Source organism: Rhinoderma darwinii, chromosome 2 (genome assembly GCF_050947455.1).
Source record: "Rhinoderma darwinii isolate aRhiDar2 chromosome 2, aRhiDar2.hap1, whole genome shotgun sequence".
Classification (NCBI taxonomy): Eukaryota; Metazoa; Chordata; class Amphibia; order Anura; family Rhinodermatidae; genus Rhinoderma; species Rhinoderma darwinii.
Window position 1 is genome coordinate 16,075,434 of NC_134688.1, and position 18,163 is coordinate 16,093,596.

The following is an 18,163-nucleotide window of genomic DNA, read 5'->3' on the forward strand; positions in this document are numbered from 1 at the left end:
CTCAGAGCAGCAGAGAGATATATATCATCACTTTTTGTATTGTCAGTGGGCGGTCCTACTCAACGATCGACAGCTATATCTATATACACGCTCATTCAGGGAAGCTGTCAATCACTGAGTCGCTCCACCCACTGGTCTAGGATTAGACCACAGCAAGAAGATTTTAATGAATAAATTACAACTCACTGAATCTTTCCTTACAAGACCATATATCAACCTCCTCGGCTACTCCTGCATGTTCAATGTCCGTACCTGCTTTTACTTGTTAAATTTCCCACTCCTCCAGCGCCACCGCTCTCCACCAATCCCTCTTTAGTGGTCGACACACATGACCGCTGCAGCCACCGATTGGCTGCAGCAGTCACGTGTCGATATGACGTCATCGCTGCAGTTCAGCCAAGACCTCAATACCCTGTGGCTCCTCTTCCCTGCCGTTTCTGTACGGAGTGGGCGGGCAGATACTGCAGTGATGTCATCAGCCGTGCCAGTGCCATTCACTTGTGCTGACCTCTAATTACAGGCATCAGCCCATTCTTCAACTACCGCTACCCTCATGTGACCCCTGGAGGAAGTCTGAAAGTTATGGTGACATCTGTCTCCATGACACCTGCTGGGAACCCGCTGGCAGATTTTAGCCGCCGGTCCCTTCTGTCCCTGCAAAACGGAGCATTGACAAACTCAGCTCTGCTACATCTCTAACAGCTCATAAATACTACAGAGCCAGCTCATCAAGGTTTCATGGGAATTGACGGTGGTTTAGTGTCAGGTACACGCCATGGGCGCAGATTTCCTCCACTAAGGTCACACTTGCCATCTGCTGAAGGATCGATTCCTGACAAATATAAGATCAGCGTGCAGGGTATCAGTGCGGAGGATGAGGGTATTGATCGAGACTGGCGCAGCAACCGGTCAGGGTCAGTGTAATATATCCCAGATTCGGCTTAACCCCTTCACCGCCATATAATCCAGGTCCGTTCACTACCTCCTGGATCGTTGAAGTCGATCGTCGTCTGGATCCCGAGCGTTTCCGGTCGCTCTGACTAGTCAGACGCACCTCCTGGCAGGTGAAGGAGCGTCACATGGATGGCACAGTGGGCATAAGGACTTTTGTGCCTCGGTTAAATAATCAATAAAATGCCCGAATACAGTAACTCTATATATCTATAGGCAACCGTCGCTGCATTATACTGTGCAACTGCAGTGAATTATGAAGGCTGCCCATGTTTGAGGAAATACCCCTATCACACTAGAGCTTACTGCCTGCAGCCACCACTAGGTGGAGCTTACTGTATACCAATTATACATTGAACTCAATAAGAACACAGTATGCAGTAAACTCCTGAGCTCCCTCTAGTGGTGGCTGCAGGCAGTAAGAATTTTGTAATTGAATTCCTATGCATGGTATTCGGAGCTTTGTATCAGAAAAACGGAGCTCCGACCGCTATAAAGATATATTAAGAAATAAATCAGCACAGAATTTTGGGCCTAAAAACAATATGGCATGAAAAACTAGAAATACACTTTAAAGTCCATTAAAAATGTGGGAGTTCGGATGTGACTTCTGAGATTCTATCCTGGTGTCAGTTCCCCTTTTATTGTAGGACATTCCTGTAAATATAATCACCCACTTTTGACCTCCCCGACAGCCTTATTTTTCAAATCTGACTTGTGTCACTTTATGTGGTAATAACTTCGGAATGCTTCTACCTAGCCAAGCGATTCTGAGATTGTTTTCTTGTGACACATTGGACTTTATGTTACTGGCAAAATTTGCTCGGTATATTTGGTATTTAATTGTGAAAAACACCAAAATTAGAATTTTTCTCTATTTAAATGTATCTGCTTGTAAGACAGGCAGTTATACCACACAAAATAGTTACTAGTCCCCCATATGTCTACTTTATGTTTGCATCGTTTTTTGAACGTCCTTTTATTTTTCTAGGACGTTACAAGGCTTAGACATTAGGTGCAATTTCTCACATTTTCAAGAAAATGTCAAAAGGCTATTTTTACAGGGACCAGTTCAGTTCTGAAGTGGCTATGAGGACTTTATGTATTAGAAACGCCCAATAAATCACCCCATTTTAAAAACTGCACCCCTCAAAGTATTCACCTAGGGGTGTAGTGAGCATGTTAACCCCGCAGGTGTTTTGCAGAAATTAGCGTGCACTCAATTAGGGAGGTCACAATACCAAAATTTGGTCTTTGATACCGATACTTCGTTTAGTATTGCGATTTCGATACCAAAACGATACTTGAGGCGCGAGGTGTGATGAATTTTGAATGTGCCTCACATTAATATTAATTAACCCATTATGACTTAGAAACATGATGGGGTTAATGTGTGAGGTACATGATGGGGTTAATGTGTGAGGTACATGATGGGGTTAATTACTATTAATGTGAGGCACATGGTGGTTAAATTCATCATCGCACCTCGTGCCTCACAATAAGTGATAGAAAGCAGTTTTTATTTTATTTTTTTACAGCGCACACATCATAAATGAGGCAAAAAAAATTGTTGCGCAGGTTATTACGGCCGCGCCAATACCGATTGTGTATATTTTATGTATTGAGATTAATTTAAATGTTTATTGTAAAAAAGGTGTGTATTTTTTTAATTTAACATTACTTTGTTTTTAAACTTTAATGTACCGATATATATATATATATATATATATATACACATACACATACACACTTCTAGCACACAGGCAGTTGTTAGGACATACCTAGGTATACCCTAACAGCAGGAAATATGGTAAGACAGCCCTGGGGTCCTTCAATAGACCCTGGGCTGTCTGCCCATATATGGTATGTCCCTCAATCACATCACAGGGATTCCTGTGATGCGATCCTGGGGCATCCCCCCCTTCTCATTTTCTCCTGAATGCTGCAGTCGGCTTTGATCGCAGAATTCAGGGGAATAATGGCAGAGATGAGAGGTTTCTCTGATCGCCGCGGTTATAGAGCGGGGCTGCGGCTGTGTAATACAACCATTGTCCCGCTCCTGACAGGAAGTGCGCGCGCGGTCACCATGAGGAGATACGGCCGGCGCTGCACTAATGAGCGGCGGTTCAGGCACTAAAGACAGAACAGGGGGGGTGTTTTGCAGCGCGTCCGCCATGTTCTGTTTTCAGTGCCGCCGCTCATTAGTGCATCGCCGGCCGCATCGCATCATCCTGCCTCCGCGCACTTGTTATCAGGACTCAGGAGCGGGGCAATGACTATTACACAGCCGCAGCCGCGCTCTCATACATTCATGTGTTACTATAGTGAGCTGTGCAGCCGCACAGCTCAGTATCGAAATACATGAAATAGCGGTATCGAACCGTTTGGGGATGCAGAGTATCGAAACAGTATCGAAGTTTCGATGCATCGTGCATCCCTACACTCGATGTTGCAGAGTAAAAATTGGATTTTTTCCATAGATATGCCAATATGTGGTGCCCGGCTTGTGCCACCATAACAAGACAGCCCTCTAATTATTATGCTGTGTTTCCCGGTTTTAGAATCACCCTACATGGGGCCCTAATCTTTTGCCTGGACATTTGACAAGGCTCAGGAGTGAAAGCGTACCATGTAAAATTGAGGCCTAATTTGGCGATTTACAAAGTGGGCTCTGATGTGAAATAATAAAAAAAAAACCTGAGAAGTGACCCCATTTTGGAAACTACACCCCTTAAGGCATTTATTAAGGGGTGTAGTGAGCATTTCACCCCACAGGTCTTTTCCATAAATGATTGCGCTGCGGATGGTGCAATGTAAAAATTAAAAATTTTCCCCAGATATGCCATTTCAGTACCAAATAGGTCATGCCCAGCTTGTGACGCTGAAGACACACACCCCAAAAATTGTTAAAAGGGTTTTCCCGGATATGGTGATGCCATATATGTGGAAGGAAACTGCTGTTTGGGCACGCTGTAGGGTTCAGAGCGGAGGGAGCGCCAATGGCTTTTGGAGCGCAGATTTTGCTTGGTAGTAGTTTTGTTTGGAGTTTTACTGGTATTTCAGTTTATAATGTGGGGCATATGTGAGCTGGGCAGAGTACGTCAGGGGCATAGTCAGGTGGTATAATAATGGGGTAAAATGATACATAGATGTGTGTTACGCTGTGAAGAATCCTTTCTGCACAGGCCGGTGTCGCACTGATATATGGCGTCCTTTATTATCCCCCTTTTGGTCCACACTCCGCACCTTTGCAGTTTGGGGAATTTTGCTAGGAAGTGTTGTCCTGGTATAATACGGGCACCGTCGCTTCCAGCGGATATGTTTGGGCCCTCCCTTTCCTGGTTCCCTAATTTTAGGTCCTTGATAATTCGCCTCTTGAAACAGAAGAAACGTTCCCCTCTGATCTGCACAACTGCATATTTTTTATTTCCTGACTTATTGGAGCCTTAACATTTTTTAATAGACGTAGCGGTATGAGGGCTGTTTTTTTGCGGACGAGCTGTAGTTATTATTGGTACCATTTTGGGGTACATGCGACTTTTTGATCACTTTTTATCCTATTTTTTGGGAGGCCAGGTAAACAAACAACCGCAATTCTGGCATCGTATTTTTATACAGCGTTCACCACTTGTTATAAATTACATGTTACCTTTATTCTGCGGGTCAGTACGATTCCGGCGATACCTGATTTATAGAACTTTTTTATGTTTTACAACTTTTTGCACAATAAAATTACTTTTGTAAAAAGAATGTATTTTTTCGCCAAGTTGTGAGAACCATAACGTTTAAATTTTTTGTCGACGGAGGTGTGTGGGGGCTTGTTTTTTGCGGGACGAGCTATAGTTTTTATAGGTACCATTTTTGGATACAGGTGACTTTTTATTTCAATTTTTTGTAGGGCAAAGTGACCAAAAAACAGAAATTCTGGTATAGTTATTTACGTTTTTGTTCTTTTACGCTGTTCATCGCGTGGAATAAATAATAGAATATTTTTATAGTTAGGCCGCTACGGTCGCGGCGATACCAAATGCGTATGGTTTATTTTTTTCAATAATAATTGGACTTGATAGGGAAAAAGGGCGATTGTGTTTTATTTTATTACTTGAAACTTTTTTTTTTTCCACTTTCCTTTAGTCCCACTAGGGGAGTTGAAGGTCCAACTGTCAGTTTTTGGTTTTTTTTCCCCTAATACATTGCAATGTATTCGATCTGTCAGTCATTCACTGACAGCAAGCCGATTAGGCTTCGCCTCTGGGCAGGGCCTAATCGGCTTTCGTAATGGCAGAGCAGGAGGCCATTGTTCGGTCCCCTGTTGCCATATTAGCAGTCCGCAGCCCTGATTGTATGTTAGGGCTGGCGATCTGCTGTCAAGCACAAAGATGCAGTGATCGCTTTATCTAAGGGGTTAATGCCAGGGATCGGAGCTAGCTCCGGTTCCTGCCGTTACAGGTGGAGGTCAGCTGTAACATACAGCTGACATCCATCTTGCCGACGGCTACGGTAGCCTTTTAGACCCCGCCTCCGGGTGGGGGCTGGAAGTTTTCCGTGCTAGGCAGACCGGGAGGCCACTATTAGGCCTCCGGTTGCCATTGCAGCCGACACCCCGGCAATTTCATTGATGGGGTGTCGAGGCGCTGCAAACACCTTAAATGTAGCGATCGCTTTTGACCGCTGCATTTAAGGGGTTAATGGCGGGGATCGAAGCTAATTTTGGTCTCCGCCGTTACAGCAGGATGTCAGCTGTCAGATACAGCTGACATCCGGGGATGATGGCACCGACTCAGGAAGGGGTTAAGGAACGACGATGTATTCAGCCCTGTGCGGTCTGTATTCTCTTCATACAGAAACCGTCAGTTTTTTACTATGTGACGGACGTCTGACAGGCGCACAAATAAAAGTGACAGATTCCATTACGCCGTGATCATAAAATATCCGAATGTGCGACGATTAATCCTGCAGCGGTGACAAATAAAAAGAGGAAACGTGTCACATAAATTTGATGCGCCGTTCGGCCTGTCACCGCGAGGCATCATCAGATACAGACGAGTGCTGGACGAGGGACCGGAGAACCTCATCAACATTTATTCCGATCCTTATAAAACATGGAAGAGTCCTCGCGATCCGGGCTCCGTAAAAAAAATAAACATTTTTGCCGCACATTTAGGCCTCATTCACACGACCGGATCCGAGGGCCGGTTTGCATCCGTTCCGGGCCGTGTTGCCGTTTTTACTGGCCGATTTGGACCCGATTTACATCCGTTTTTTTCCTTGTCCGTTTTAAAATCGGATGAATTTCATTTAAATTTGTTGCCACAGACAGCTCTCTGTAGGTAATGCCACACAGCCCCCCTGGTAGGTAATGCCACACAGCCCCTCTGGTAGGTAATGCCACACAGCCCCCCTGGTAGGTAATGCCACCCAGACCCCTGTAGGTGATGCCACACAGCCCCCTGTAGGTGATGCCACACAGCCCCCTGTAGGTGATGCCACACAGCCCCCTGTAGGTGATGCCACACAGCCCCCTGTAGGTGATGCCACACAGCCCCCTGTAGGTGATGCCACACAGCCCCCTGTAGGTGATGCCACACAGCCCCCTGTAGGTGATGCCACACAGCCCCCTGTAGGTGATGCCACACAGCCCCCTGTAGGTGATGCCACACAGCCCCCTGTAGGTTGCACCCATCCCCCCCCCTACATTCCAGGAGAAGTCACTGACTTCAATGTCCATATATGGACAGTGTAGTCACGCACTTCTCCTGGAGAGGAATCCCCGGCCATAGCGTCGGGGATTCCGCTGCAGAAGTGCGTGACTTCGCTGTGTCCATATATGGACAGTGTAGTCACTCACTTCTCCTGTAGCGGAATCCCCAATCCCCGGCCGGGGATTCCGACTCCTACAGGGAGACCCTCCTCCTCCTCACATGCACTGTGAGGAGGAGGAGAGAGTGCGCGAGCGACGGTAGACCCGGCCGTCACTCAGGACACATTCCGGTGATGGCCGTGTATTACCCGGCCCCATAGACTTCTATGGGAGCCGGGCGGCCGGGTACCCGGCCGAAAATAGGGCATGTCCCATTTTTTGACGGCCGGTTTTCCCGGCCCGTCAAAAAAATTGGTGGTGTGAATAGCCCCATTAGGGGTCTATTGTTCCGAATGCAGCCGGGTGACGGCCGATTTATGAACGGCCGTCACCCGGCCGGGAAACCCTGCCGTGTGAATTCCGCCTCTTTAGGACTAAGCCATTTATTGTTTTTTCGTTTTTCACTCGCCGCCTTCCAAGAGCCATAACTTTTTTATTTTTCCATCAATAGAGCGGTGTGAGGGCTTATTTTTTGCAGGAGGAGTTGTAGTTTCTATTGGAACTATTTAAAGTACCATATAATATGCTGGGAAACGGAAAAAAATTCTCTGTGGGGTGGAACTGGAAAAAACGGTGATGCCGCCATTGTTTTTTTTTGGTTTAGTTTTTACGGTTTTCACTGCGTGGTAAAAATGGCAACTGAACTTTGTTCTGTGGCTCAATACGACGATACCAAATTTATATCGTTTCTTTAATGTTTTACTACTCTTTCTGACGGCTTACAAGCCGCAGTCGCTATAGACAGTGGCATCTAATTGGTTAAATGGCCAGGATCAGCGCTCTCGTTCCTGGCCGTTAGTGCGAGGGGTCAGTTCACACCTGCAGCGTGTAGAGCGGGCTCCGCGCGTGAGCACGCTCTGTACTTCAATCCCTGCGGTTGCGTCCAGGTGCGTGAAGGGGTTAATGAAGACCTGTTATCTCTCCGGACACGTTTTGGTAAATAATTCTATTCCGTATTAAATAAATTCTGGAACATCTTTTCTAATGACTGTTGTTTTCTAATTGTGTTGTTCCTCTATTATTCCTCCTAGAAATGAAAAATTTAAAACTAAGAGTTACCAGTTGGACGTGTGTCCCTACACAGACTGACACTGTCCAATCAGTGCTGACAGTGTGTGACTGTATAGGGACACAACCCTAACTGGTAACTCTTAGGCCCTGTTCACACTTGGTGTTTTGTAGGCAGAAAATTCTGCCTGTAAAAATCAGCTCCGGTTTTTTTGAAGTGGTTTTGCACCACAGGTGGTTTTTGCTGCAAATTTTGCCGTGTTTTTTTTTACCGCTTTCTTCAACAGGCAAAGGAAAAAAAACACACCGGTTGTTTGCTGCGTTTTTTTTTTTTCTATCTCCCATTGATTTCAATGGGGATTTTGAAGCACAAAATGTCTCAAGATAGGGCATGCTGCTTTTTTTTCACGCGAGTAGAGCAAAGAACGCTGCGAAAACCGCTTTGGTCAGAGACGGAAAAGCCCGAAGAAAGGGCATGAGGCTTTATCCCTTGAACGTTTCCTTCCGCTCGCGGGAAAAAAAAACGCCTCCACCACCCACTGATATCAATTTTGGAAGTTTTTTGCCACGGTTCCCGCCGCAAAAACCGCATAAAAAAAACTCCATGTGAACAGGGCCTTAGTTTTTTCGTTTCCTGGAGGAAATAACAGAGGAACGGTACAATGCAGAGTTCTAAGAAAATATGTTCCAGAATTGTCATTTCATGGGCAATACAAATTTTTAGTAAACTAGACATATCCAGACCAGTGACAGGTCCTATTTAAAAACCAGATGAACTAAGACTTTACTAAATTCGGAGTTTGGGGAGATTATGTGTGAATTGTGGCAGAGGGAGGTGATTGGTGCAGGAGATGCCGGGTAACACTTACATAGGGAGGATGGTCATTTACTCAGTATGGCAAGTGTCTCCCACTTGGATTATTACTAATTCAGGAAAATGTGGTTGCCATTAATAAAAATGAGGTTTATCCATGTATCCGTGTGTCCATGTATGTATGTATGTATGTATGTATGTGTCCATGTATGTATGTATGTATGTATGTCTGTGTGTCCATGTATGTATGTATGTATGTCTGTCTCTGTCTGTCATGTCTGTCTGTCATGTCTGTCTGTCATGTCTGTCTGTCATGTCTGTCTGTCATGTCTGTCTGTCATGTCTGTCTGTCTGTCATGTCTGTCTGTCATGTCTGTCTGTCTGTCATGTCTGTCTGTCATGTCTGTCTGTCATGTCTGTCTGTCATGTCTGTCTGTCATGTCTGTCTGTCATGTCTGTCTGTCATGTCTGTCTGTCATGTCTGTCTGTCATGTCTGTCTGTCATGTCTGTCTGTCATGTCTGTCTGTCATGTCTGTCTGTCATGTCTGTCTGTCATGTCTGTCTGTCATGTCTGTCTGTCATGTCTGTCTGTCATGTCTGTCTGTCATGTCTGTCTGTCATGTCTGTCTGTCATGTCTGTCTGTCATGTCTGTCTGTCATGTCTGTCTGTCATGTCTGTCTGTCATGTCTGTCTGTCATGTCTGTCTGTCATGTCTGTCTGTCATGTCTGTCTGTCATGTCTGTCTGTCATGTCTGTCTGTCATGTCTGTGTCCATGTATGTATGTCTGTGTCCATGTATGTATGTCTGTGTCCATGTATGTATGTCTGTGTCCATGTATGTATGTCTGTGTCCATGTATGTATGTCTGTGTCCATGTATGTATGTCTGTGTCCATGTATGTATGTCTGTGTCCATGTATGTATGTCTGTGTCCATGTATGTATGTCTGTGTCCATGTATGTATGTCTGTGTCCATGTATGTATGTCTGTGTCCATGTATGTATGTCTGTGTCCATGTATGTATGTCTGTGTCCATGTATGTATGTCTGTGTCCATGTATGTATGTCTGTGTCCATGTATGTATGTATGTCTGTGTCCATGTATGTATGTATGTCTGTGTCCATGTATGTATGTATGTCTGTGTCCATGTATGTATGTATGTCTGTGTCCATGTATGTATGTGTCCATGTATGTATGTATGTATGTGTCCATGTATGTATGTATGTCTGTGTCCATGTATGTATGTATGTCTGTGTCCATGTATGTATGTATGTCTGTGTCCATGTATGTATGTCTGTGTCCATGTATGTATGTCCGTGTCCATGTATGTATGTCCGTGTCCATGTATGTATGTCCGTGTCCATGTATGTATGTCCGTGTCCATGTATGTATGTCCGTGTACGTCCATGTACGTCCGTGTCCATGTACGTCCGTGTCCATGTACGTCCGTGTCCATGTACGTCCGTGTCCATGTACGTCCGTGTCCATGTACGTCCGTGTCCATGTACGTCCGTGTCCATGTACGTCCGTGTCCATGTACGTCCGTGTCCATGTACGTCCGTGTCCATGTACGTCCGTGTCCATGTACGTCCGTGTCCATGTACGTCCGTGTCCATGTACGTCCGTGTCCATGTACGTCCGTGTCCATGTACGTCCGTGTCCATGTACGTCCGTGTCCATGTACGTCCGTGTCCATGTACGTCCGTGTCCATGTACGTCCGTGTCCATGTACGTCCGTGTCCATGTACGTCCGTGTCCATGTACGTATGTGTCCATGTACGTATGTGTCCATGTACGTATGTATGTATGTATGTATGTCTGTGTCCATGTATGTATGTCTGTGTCCATGTATGTATGTCTGTGTCCATGTATGTATGTATGTCTGTGTCCATGTATGTATGTATGTATGTCTGTGTCCATGTATGTATGTATGTATGTATTTATGTATGTCTTTGTCCATGTATGTATATATGTATGTATGTATGTATCTATCCATGTGTCCATGTATGTATGTATGTATGTATGTCTGTGTCCATGTATGTATGTATGTATGTATGTATGTCTGTGTCCATGTATGTATGTATGTATGTATGTATGTCTGTGTCCATGTATGTATGTATGTATGTATGTATGTCTGTGTCCATGTATGTATGTATGTATGTATGTATGTCTGTGTCCATGTATGTATGTCTGTGTCCATGTATGTATGTCTGTGTCCATGTATGTATGTCTGTGTCCATGTATGTATGTCTGTGTCCATGTATGTATGTCTGTGTCCATGTATGTATGTATGTCTGTGTCCATGTATGTATGTATGTCTGTGTCCATGTATGTATGTGTCCATGTATGTATGTATGTCTGTGTCCATGTATGTATGTATGTCTGTGTCCATGTATGTATGTATGTCTGTGTCCATGTATGTATGTATGTCCGTGTCCATGTATGTATGTCCGTGTCCATGTATGTATGTCCGTGTCCATGTATGTATGTCCGTGTCCATGTATGTATGTCCGTGTCCATGTATGTATGTCCGTGTCCATGTATGTATGTCCGTGTCCATGTATGTATGTCCGTGTCCATGTACGTCCGTGTCCATGTACGTCCGTGTCCATGTACGTCCGTGTCCATGTACGTCCGTGTCCATGTACGTCCGTGTCCATGTACGTCCGTGTCCATGTACGTCCGTGTCCATGTACGTCCGTGTCCATGTACGTCCGTGTCCATGTACGTCCGTGTCCATGTACGTCCGTGTCCATGTACGTCCGTGTCCATGTACGTCCGTGTCCATGTACGTCCGTGTCCATGTACGTCCGTGTCCATGTCCGTCCGTGTACGTCCGTGTCCGTCCGTGTCCGTCCGTGTCCGTCCGTGTCCGTCCGTGTCCGTCCGTGTCCGTCCGTGTCCGTCCGTGTCCGTCCGTGTCCGTCCGTGTCCGTCCGTGTCCGTCCGTGTCCGTCCGTGTCCGTCCGTGTCCGTCCGTGTCCGTCCGTGTCCGTCCGTGTCCGTCCGTGTCCGTCCGTGTCCATGTCCGTCCGTGTCCATGTACGTCCGTGTCCATGTACGTCCGTGTCCATGTACGTCCGTGTCCATGTACGTCCGTGTCCATGTACGTCCGTGTCCATGTACGTCCGTGTCCATGTACGTCCGTGTCCATGTACGTCCGTGTCCATGTACGTCCGTGTCCATGTACGTCCGTGTCCATGTACGTCCGTGTCCATGTACGTCCGTGTCCATGTACGTATGTGTCCATGTACGTATGTATGTATGTATGTATGTATGTCTGTGTCCATGTATGTATGTCTGTGTCCATGTATGTATGTCTGTGTCCATGTATGTATGTATGTCTGTGTCCATGTATGTATGTATGTATGTCTGTGTCCATGTATGTATGTATGTATGTATTTATGTATGTCTTTGTCCATGTATGTATATATGTATGTATGTATGTATGTAGGTCTGTGTCCATGTATGTATGTATGTATGTATGTATGTATCTATCCATGTGTCCATGTATGTATGTATGTATGTATGTCTGTGTCCATGTATGTATGTATGTATGTATGTATGTATGTCTGTGTCCATGTATGTATGTATGTATGTATGTATGTCTGTGTCCATGTATGTATGTATGTATGTATGTCTGTCTGTCTGTGTGTCTGTGTCCATGTATGTATGTCTGTGTCCATGTATGTATGTCTGTGTCCATGTATGTATGTCTGTGTCCATGTATGTATGTATGTCTGTGTCCATGTATGTATGTATGTATGTATGTATGTGTGTCCATGTACGTACGTACGTACGTACGTACGTACGCACGCACGCGTCTATGTACGTACGTACGTACGTACGCACGCGTCTATGTACGTACGTACGTACGTACGTACGCACGCGTCTATGTACGTACGTACGTACGTACGTACGTACGTACGTACGTACGTACGCACGCGTCTATGTACGTATGCGTCTATGTAGCTCTGTGTGTCTATGTAGCTCTGTGTGTCTATGTAGCTCTGTGTGTCTATGTAGCTCTGTGTGTCTATGTAGCTCTGTGTGTCTATGTAGCTCTGTGTGTCTATGTAGCTCTGTGTGTCTATGTAGCTCTGTGTGTCTATGTAGCTCTGTGTGTCTATGTAGCTCTGTGTGTCTATGTAGCTCTGTGTGTCTATGTAGCTCTGTGTGTCTATGTAGCTCTGTGTGTCTATGTAGCTCTGTGTGTCTATGTAGCTCTGTGTGTCTATGTAGCTCTGTGTGTCTATGTAGCTCTGTGTGTCTATGTGTCGCTGCTTCTTCCTGCAATTCCCGTCTTACAATTTTGACAAAGTCTAGTACAGATTGATTATTGCTATTATATCAGCAGTGCTACTCGAGCTGGGTATCCGGGGGGTGGGGGGGATACCGCCACGCACGTGTGGGAAAAATAGATGAGGCGGACATATATAGATGTACATATAGTGTATTAATGATTAAAGTAAGTGGACACATTACAACGCTCTTATAATACTGGTAAAACTCATGGGGGATCCTCCCTGCAGGCGGTGTGTGTGTGTGTATATATATATATATATACACACATATACACACACACACACACACACACACACATATACATACACACACACACACACACACACACACTATATACAAGAACATAACTACTATAATACTGCCCCCTATATACAAGAATATAACTACTATAATACTGCCCCAATATACAAGAATATAACTACTATAATACTGCCCCTATATACAAGACTATAACTACTATAATACTGCCCACTATATACAAGAATATAACTACTATACTATAATACTGTCTCCTATATACAAGAATATAACTACTATAATACTGCCCCAATATACAAGAATATAACTACTATAATACTGCCCCCTATATACAAGAATATAACTACTATAATACTGCTCATATATACAAGAACATAACTACTATAATACTGCCCCCTATATACAAGAATATAACTACTATAATACTGCCCCCTATATACAAGAATATAACTACGAGAATACTGCTCATATATACAAGAATATAACTACTATAACACTGCCCCCTATATACAAGAATATAACTACTATAATACTGCCTCCTATATACAAGAATATAACTACTATAATACTGCCCCTATATACAAGAATATAACTACTATAATACTGCTCCTATGTACAAGAATATAACTACTATAATACTGCTCCTATATACAAGAATATAACTACTATAATACTGCTCATATATACAAGAACATAACTACTATAATACTGCCCCCTATATACAAGAATATAACTACTATAATACTGCCCCCTATGTACAAGAATATAACTACTATAATACTGCCTCTATATACCAGAATATAACTACTATAATACTGCCACTATATACAAGAATATAACTACTATAATACTGCCCATATATACAAGAATATAACTACTATAATACTGCCCCAATATACAAGAATGTAACTACTATAATACTCCTCCTATATACAAGAATATAACTACTATAATACTGCTCCTATATACAGGAGTATAACTACTATAATACTGCTCCTATATACAATAATATAACTACTATAATACTGCCCCCTATATACAAGAATATAACTACTATAATACTACTCCTATATACAAGAATATAACTACTATAATACTGCCTCCTATATACAAGAATATAACTACTATAATACTGCTCCCAATATACAAGAATATAACTACTATAATACTACTCCTATATACAAGAATATAACTACTATAATACTGCTCCCAATATACAAGAATATAACTACTATAATACTGCTCCTATATACAAGAATATAACTACTATAATACTGCTCCTATATACAAGAATATAACTACTATAATACTGCTCCTATATACAAGAATATAACTACTATAATACTGCTCCCTATATACAAGAATATAACTAGTATAATACTGCCCCTATATACAAGAATATAACTACTATAATACTGCCCCCTATGGACAAGAATTTAGTTATTTGTTATATGATATGCTTTCTGTCTACTGACTGGACTCTCAGAAGGTAGTGATTTTCCTTGCAAAGATCCACCTGGTAAGGAGTAAAACTCTCTCTCTAGCGCCTCCTACAGGTAACTATCCGGGAATATTCACTTTCAGTTTGCTGAAACAACCCCACGTGGTCTTGTATGGAAAGCAGAGATGGGAACTATTAAATTGTGTCTTATGCTGCACTCGTGGCTGTCTTTACCTGTTGGGCTCTGGTCACCATATCCTTGTATACAGTGTCCAGGCTTGCGTTGGTCAGGGACGCCAGCGCCGTTACTACCACTTCAGACTGCGGTTTACTGAAGCCTAAAAATAAATAAAAACAGAGAGAAATTAATTCAACACTATGTAGAAGCAATCCATAAAATCCATGGAAGAAAAAGACGAGAACAGATCGGAGAGCTAAACATGCTCTTCTGAACTATCCTGTGTTTTGAGTGTTATAACTTCTTACAGCCTGTAGGTGTCGCTCTTGCACAGGACGAGCTAAAAGGGGCAACCTCAGGGAGGGCTACAGAATTGCCCTATCATCCTATGTAGTAAGTGATCGCAGGAGGGAGAATCAACAGTTGGGTGTAATGAGTGACAACCATATAAATAACAAACGTTGTCACAGCTCCACCCCTTTTCAGTGCTTCTTGTGCGGCTCTGCTCTACTACTGCATTGGAAATAGTAAAAACAGTAACACCTAAATGATAGAAAAAGGCATTAGGGCCAGTTCACACTAAGTTTTTTCACACGTATTTTCGACGCGGAAACCGCGTCGTTTAAACGCGCCAAAAAACGGTGAGGGAAAAAGAACCGTCATGACCTTTTTTCAGGAGTTTCCGTCTCCGACCTCCCATTGACATCAATGGGAGGCAGAGAAAGCGGTTTTCACTGCGTTTTTTGCCCGCGGTGGTTAATGGAAGTGGCCGAAAAATACGGCAAAGGGAAAGCAGGCAGGTCTAAAAAGATTTTTCTGCCTAGAAAAAACCTCTGTGTGAACAGGGTCTAACTAACGCCGGCGTCTACTGGTATCCTCTGCTCACGGCCGCTGTGTCCTTAGTGCGTGCGCTCCCACTGTCTCTTAAAACGCGAAATTGACCCATCCAATCCCGGTTACCCAGAGGACTACTCAAGGCACGTCTACTATCCACACACTCCTATATATACACACACACACACAGTCTCATATATACACAGTGGAGTCACATTATTATAACCACCTCCTACTTTCGGTGTCGGCAGCGCGTAGCCCATGAAGGAAGTGATGTGTCGTGGCTTGGTGGGTATATAAGGGGTGTGCTATAGTCTGATCACATATCACTCATTGTTGTCATGGGTAAAAGGGCTGATTTATCAGAGTTGCTATAAGGGATGATTATTGCCTTTCGGGCCAGGGTGGCGGTATTTCTCACACAGCGCAGTGTGTGAACTGTTCGCGTGCTGCTGTGATGAAAGTGAATCGTGAATAGATAAATGGCACCATTGGAAATAACGGACGTGGAAACTGCAGAGCACCACGTGCCATAGATGTGAGAGGTGAACGTCGACTACGAAGGTGCGCGAGGGCCGAACGACACGCTACAGGGGAGCAGCTCACCGTGAAAATCAACCAGGGGGCTACCAGACGTGTGTCTAATACAACAGCGAACCCGACTGCGTACGGGGCTCCGAAGCTGACGGATGGTCACTGCTCCTATGTAACAAAGGTGAAGCGGAACAAAAAAGGCTTCAGTTTGCACGGCAGTATCGGAATTGGACCACCGATGATTGGCACAGGTCGCCTTCTCCGTTGAGTCGCGTTCTCTGCGTCATCGAACGGATGGACAAACACCCTGCGACCATTGCTAGAAGAACACAAGCCGGTGGCGGCAGCATTATGGTCTGGGGAATGTTCTCATGGCGTTCTCTGGGCCACTCATCCATGTGGACGGCTCTGATGTGATTTGGGTATGAATCCATCGTTGCAGATCACGTCCCCCCATACATGCTGATTGTCTCACCTGGGGCAGATTGAATCTTCCAGCAAGAAAATGCGACATGTCACACGGCTAGAAATGTCCGACAGGAAGAGCCCGACCAAGACTTCCAAGTACTTCCCTGGCCCCCGAATTCTCCAGACTGGAACCCAATTCAGCATCTGTGGGACCACGATCGTCTTGTTCGCTCTATGGATCCCCCCCACGCACCCTCCAGTAAATGTGGGATGCTCTGCAGTCAGTGTGGCGCCAGATACCGGAGACCACCGACCAGCACATTATTGAGTCACTCCCAGCCCGTCTAGCTGCTGTCCGGGCTGCACACGGCGGTTACTCTGGATATTCGCTGCTGTCCGGCGGTTACTCTGGATATTCGCTGCTGTCCGGGCTGCACGCGGCCACACACATACCGCTGTGGATAGCGCTACACAGCCCTACCCTCTTGTATATAGTGTCACACAGCCCTACCCCCTTGTATATAGGGTCACACAGCGCTCCCCTTGTATATAGGGTCACACAGCGCTCCCTTGTATATAGGGTCACACAGCGCTACCCCCTTGTATATAGTGTCACACAGCCCTACCCCCTTGTATATAGTGTCACACAGCCCTACCCCCTTGTATATAGGGCCACACAGCGCTCCCCCCTTGTATATAGGGCCACACAGCGCTCCCCCCTTGTATATAGGGCCACACAGCGCTCCCCCCTTGTATATAGGGCCACACAGCGCTCCCCCCTTGTATATAGGGCCACACAGCGCTCCCCCCTTGTATATAGGGCCACACAGCGCTCCCCCCTTGTATATAGGGCCACACAGCGCTCCCCCCTTGTATATAGGGCCACACAGCGCTCCCCCCTTGTATATAGGGCCACACAGCGCTCCCCCCTTGTATATAGGGCCACACAGCGCTCCCCCCTTGTATATAGGGCCACACAGCGCTCCCCCCTTGTATATAGGGCCACACAGCGCTCCCCCCTTGTATATAGGGCCACACAGCGCTCCCCCCTTGTATATAGGGCCACACAGCGCTCCCCCCTTGTATATAGGGCCACACAGCGCTCCCCCCTTGTATATAGGGCCACACAGCGCTCCCCCCTTGTATATAGGGCCACACAGCGCTCCCCCTTGTATATAGGGCCACACAGCGCTCCCCCCTTGTATATAGGGCCACACAGCGCTCCCCCCTTGTATATAGGGCCACACAGCGCTCCCCCCTTGTATATAGGGCCACACAGCGCTCCCCCCTTGTATAGGGCCACACAGCGCTCCCCCCTTGTATATAGGGCCACACAGCGCTCCCCCTTGTATATAGGGCCACACAGCGCTCCCCCTTGTATATAGGGCCACACAGCGCTCCCCCTTGTATATAGGGCCACACAGCGCTCCCCCCTTGTATATAGGGCCACACAGCGCTCCCCTTGTATATAGGGCCACACAGCGCTCCCCTTTGTATATAGGGCCACACAGCGCTCCCCTTTGTATATAGGGCCACACAGCTCTCCCCTTTGTATATAGTGCACACAGCGC

General features: G+C 45.3%; 1 protein-coding gene across 2 annotated transcripts in view; it reads right to left on the minus strand.

The window, feature by feature from the left end:
- CCDC90B (coiled-coil domain containing 90B) overlaps nt 1–18,163 on the minus strand; it is a 40,401-nt gene that overhangs the window by 18,738 nt on the left and 3,500 nt on the right. For both annotated transcript variants that reach the window (XM_075851395.1, XM_075851396.1), the window contains exon 3: nt 14,873–14,976. In XM_075851395.1, coding sequence (XP_075707510.1) covers nt 14,873–14,976 — 104 coding nt within the window. The remainder of the gene's footprint in view (nt 1–14,872; nt 14,977–18,163) is intronic.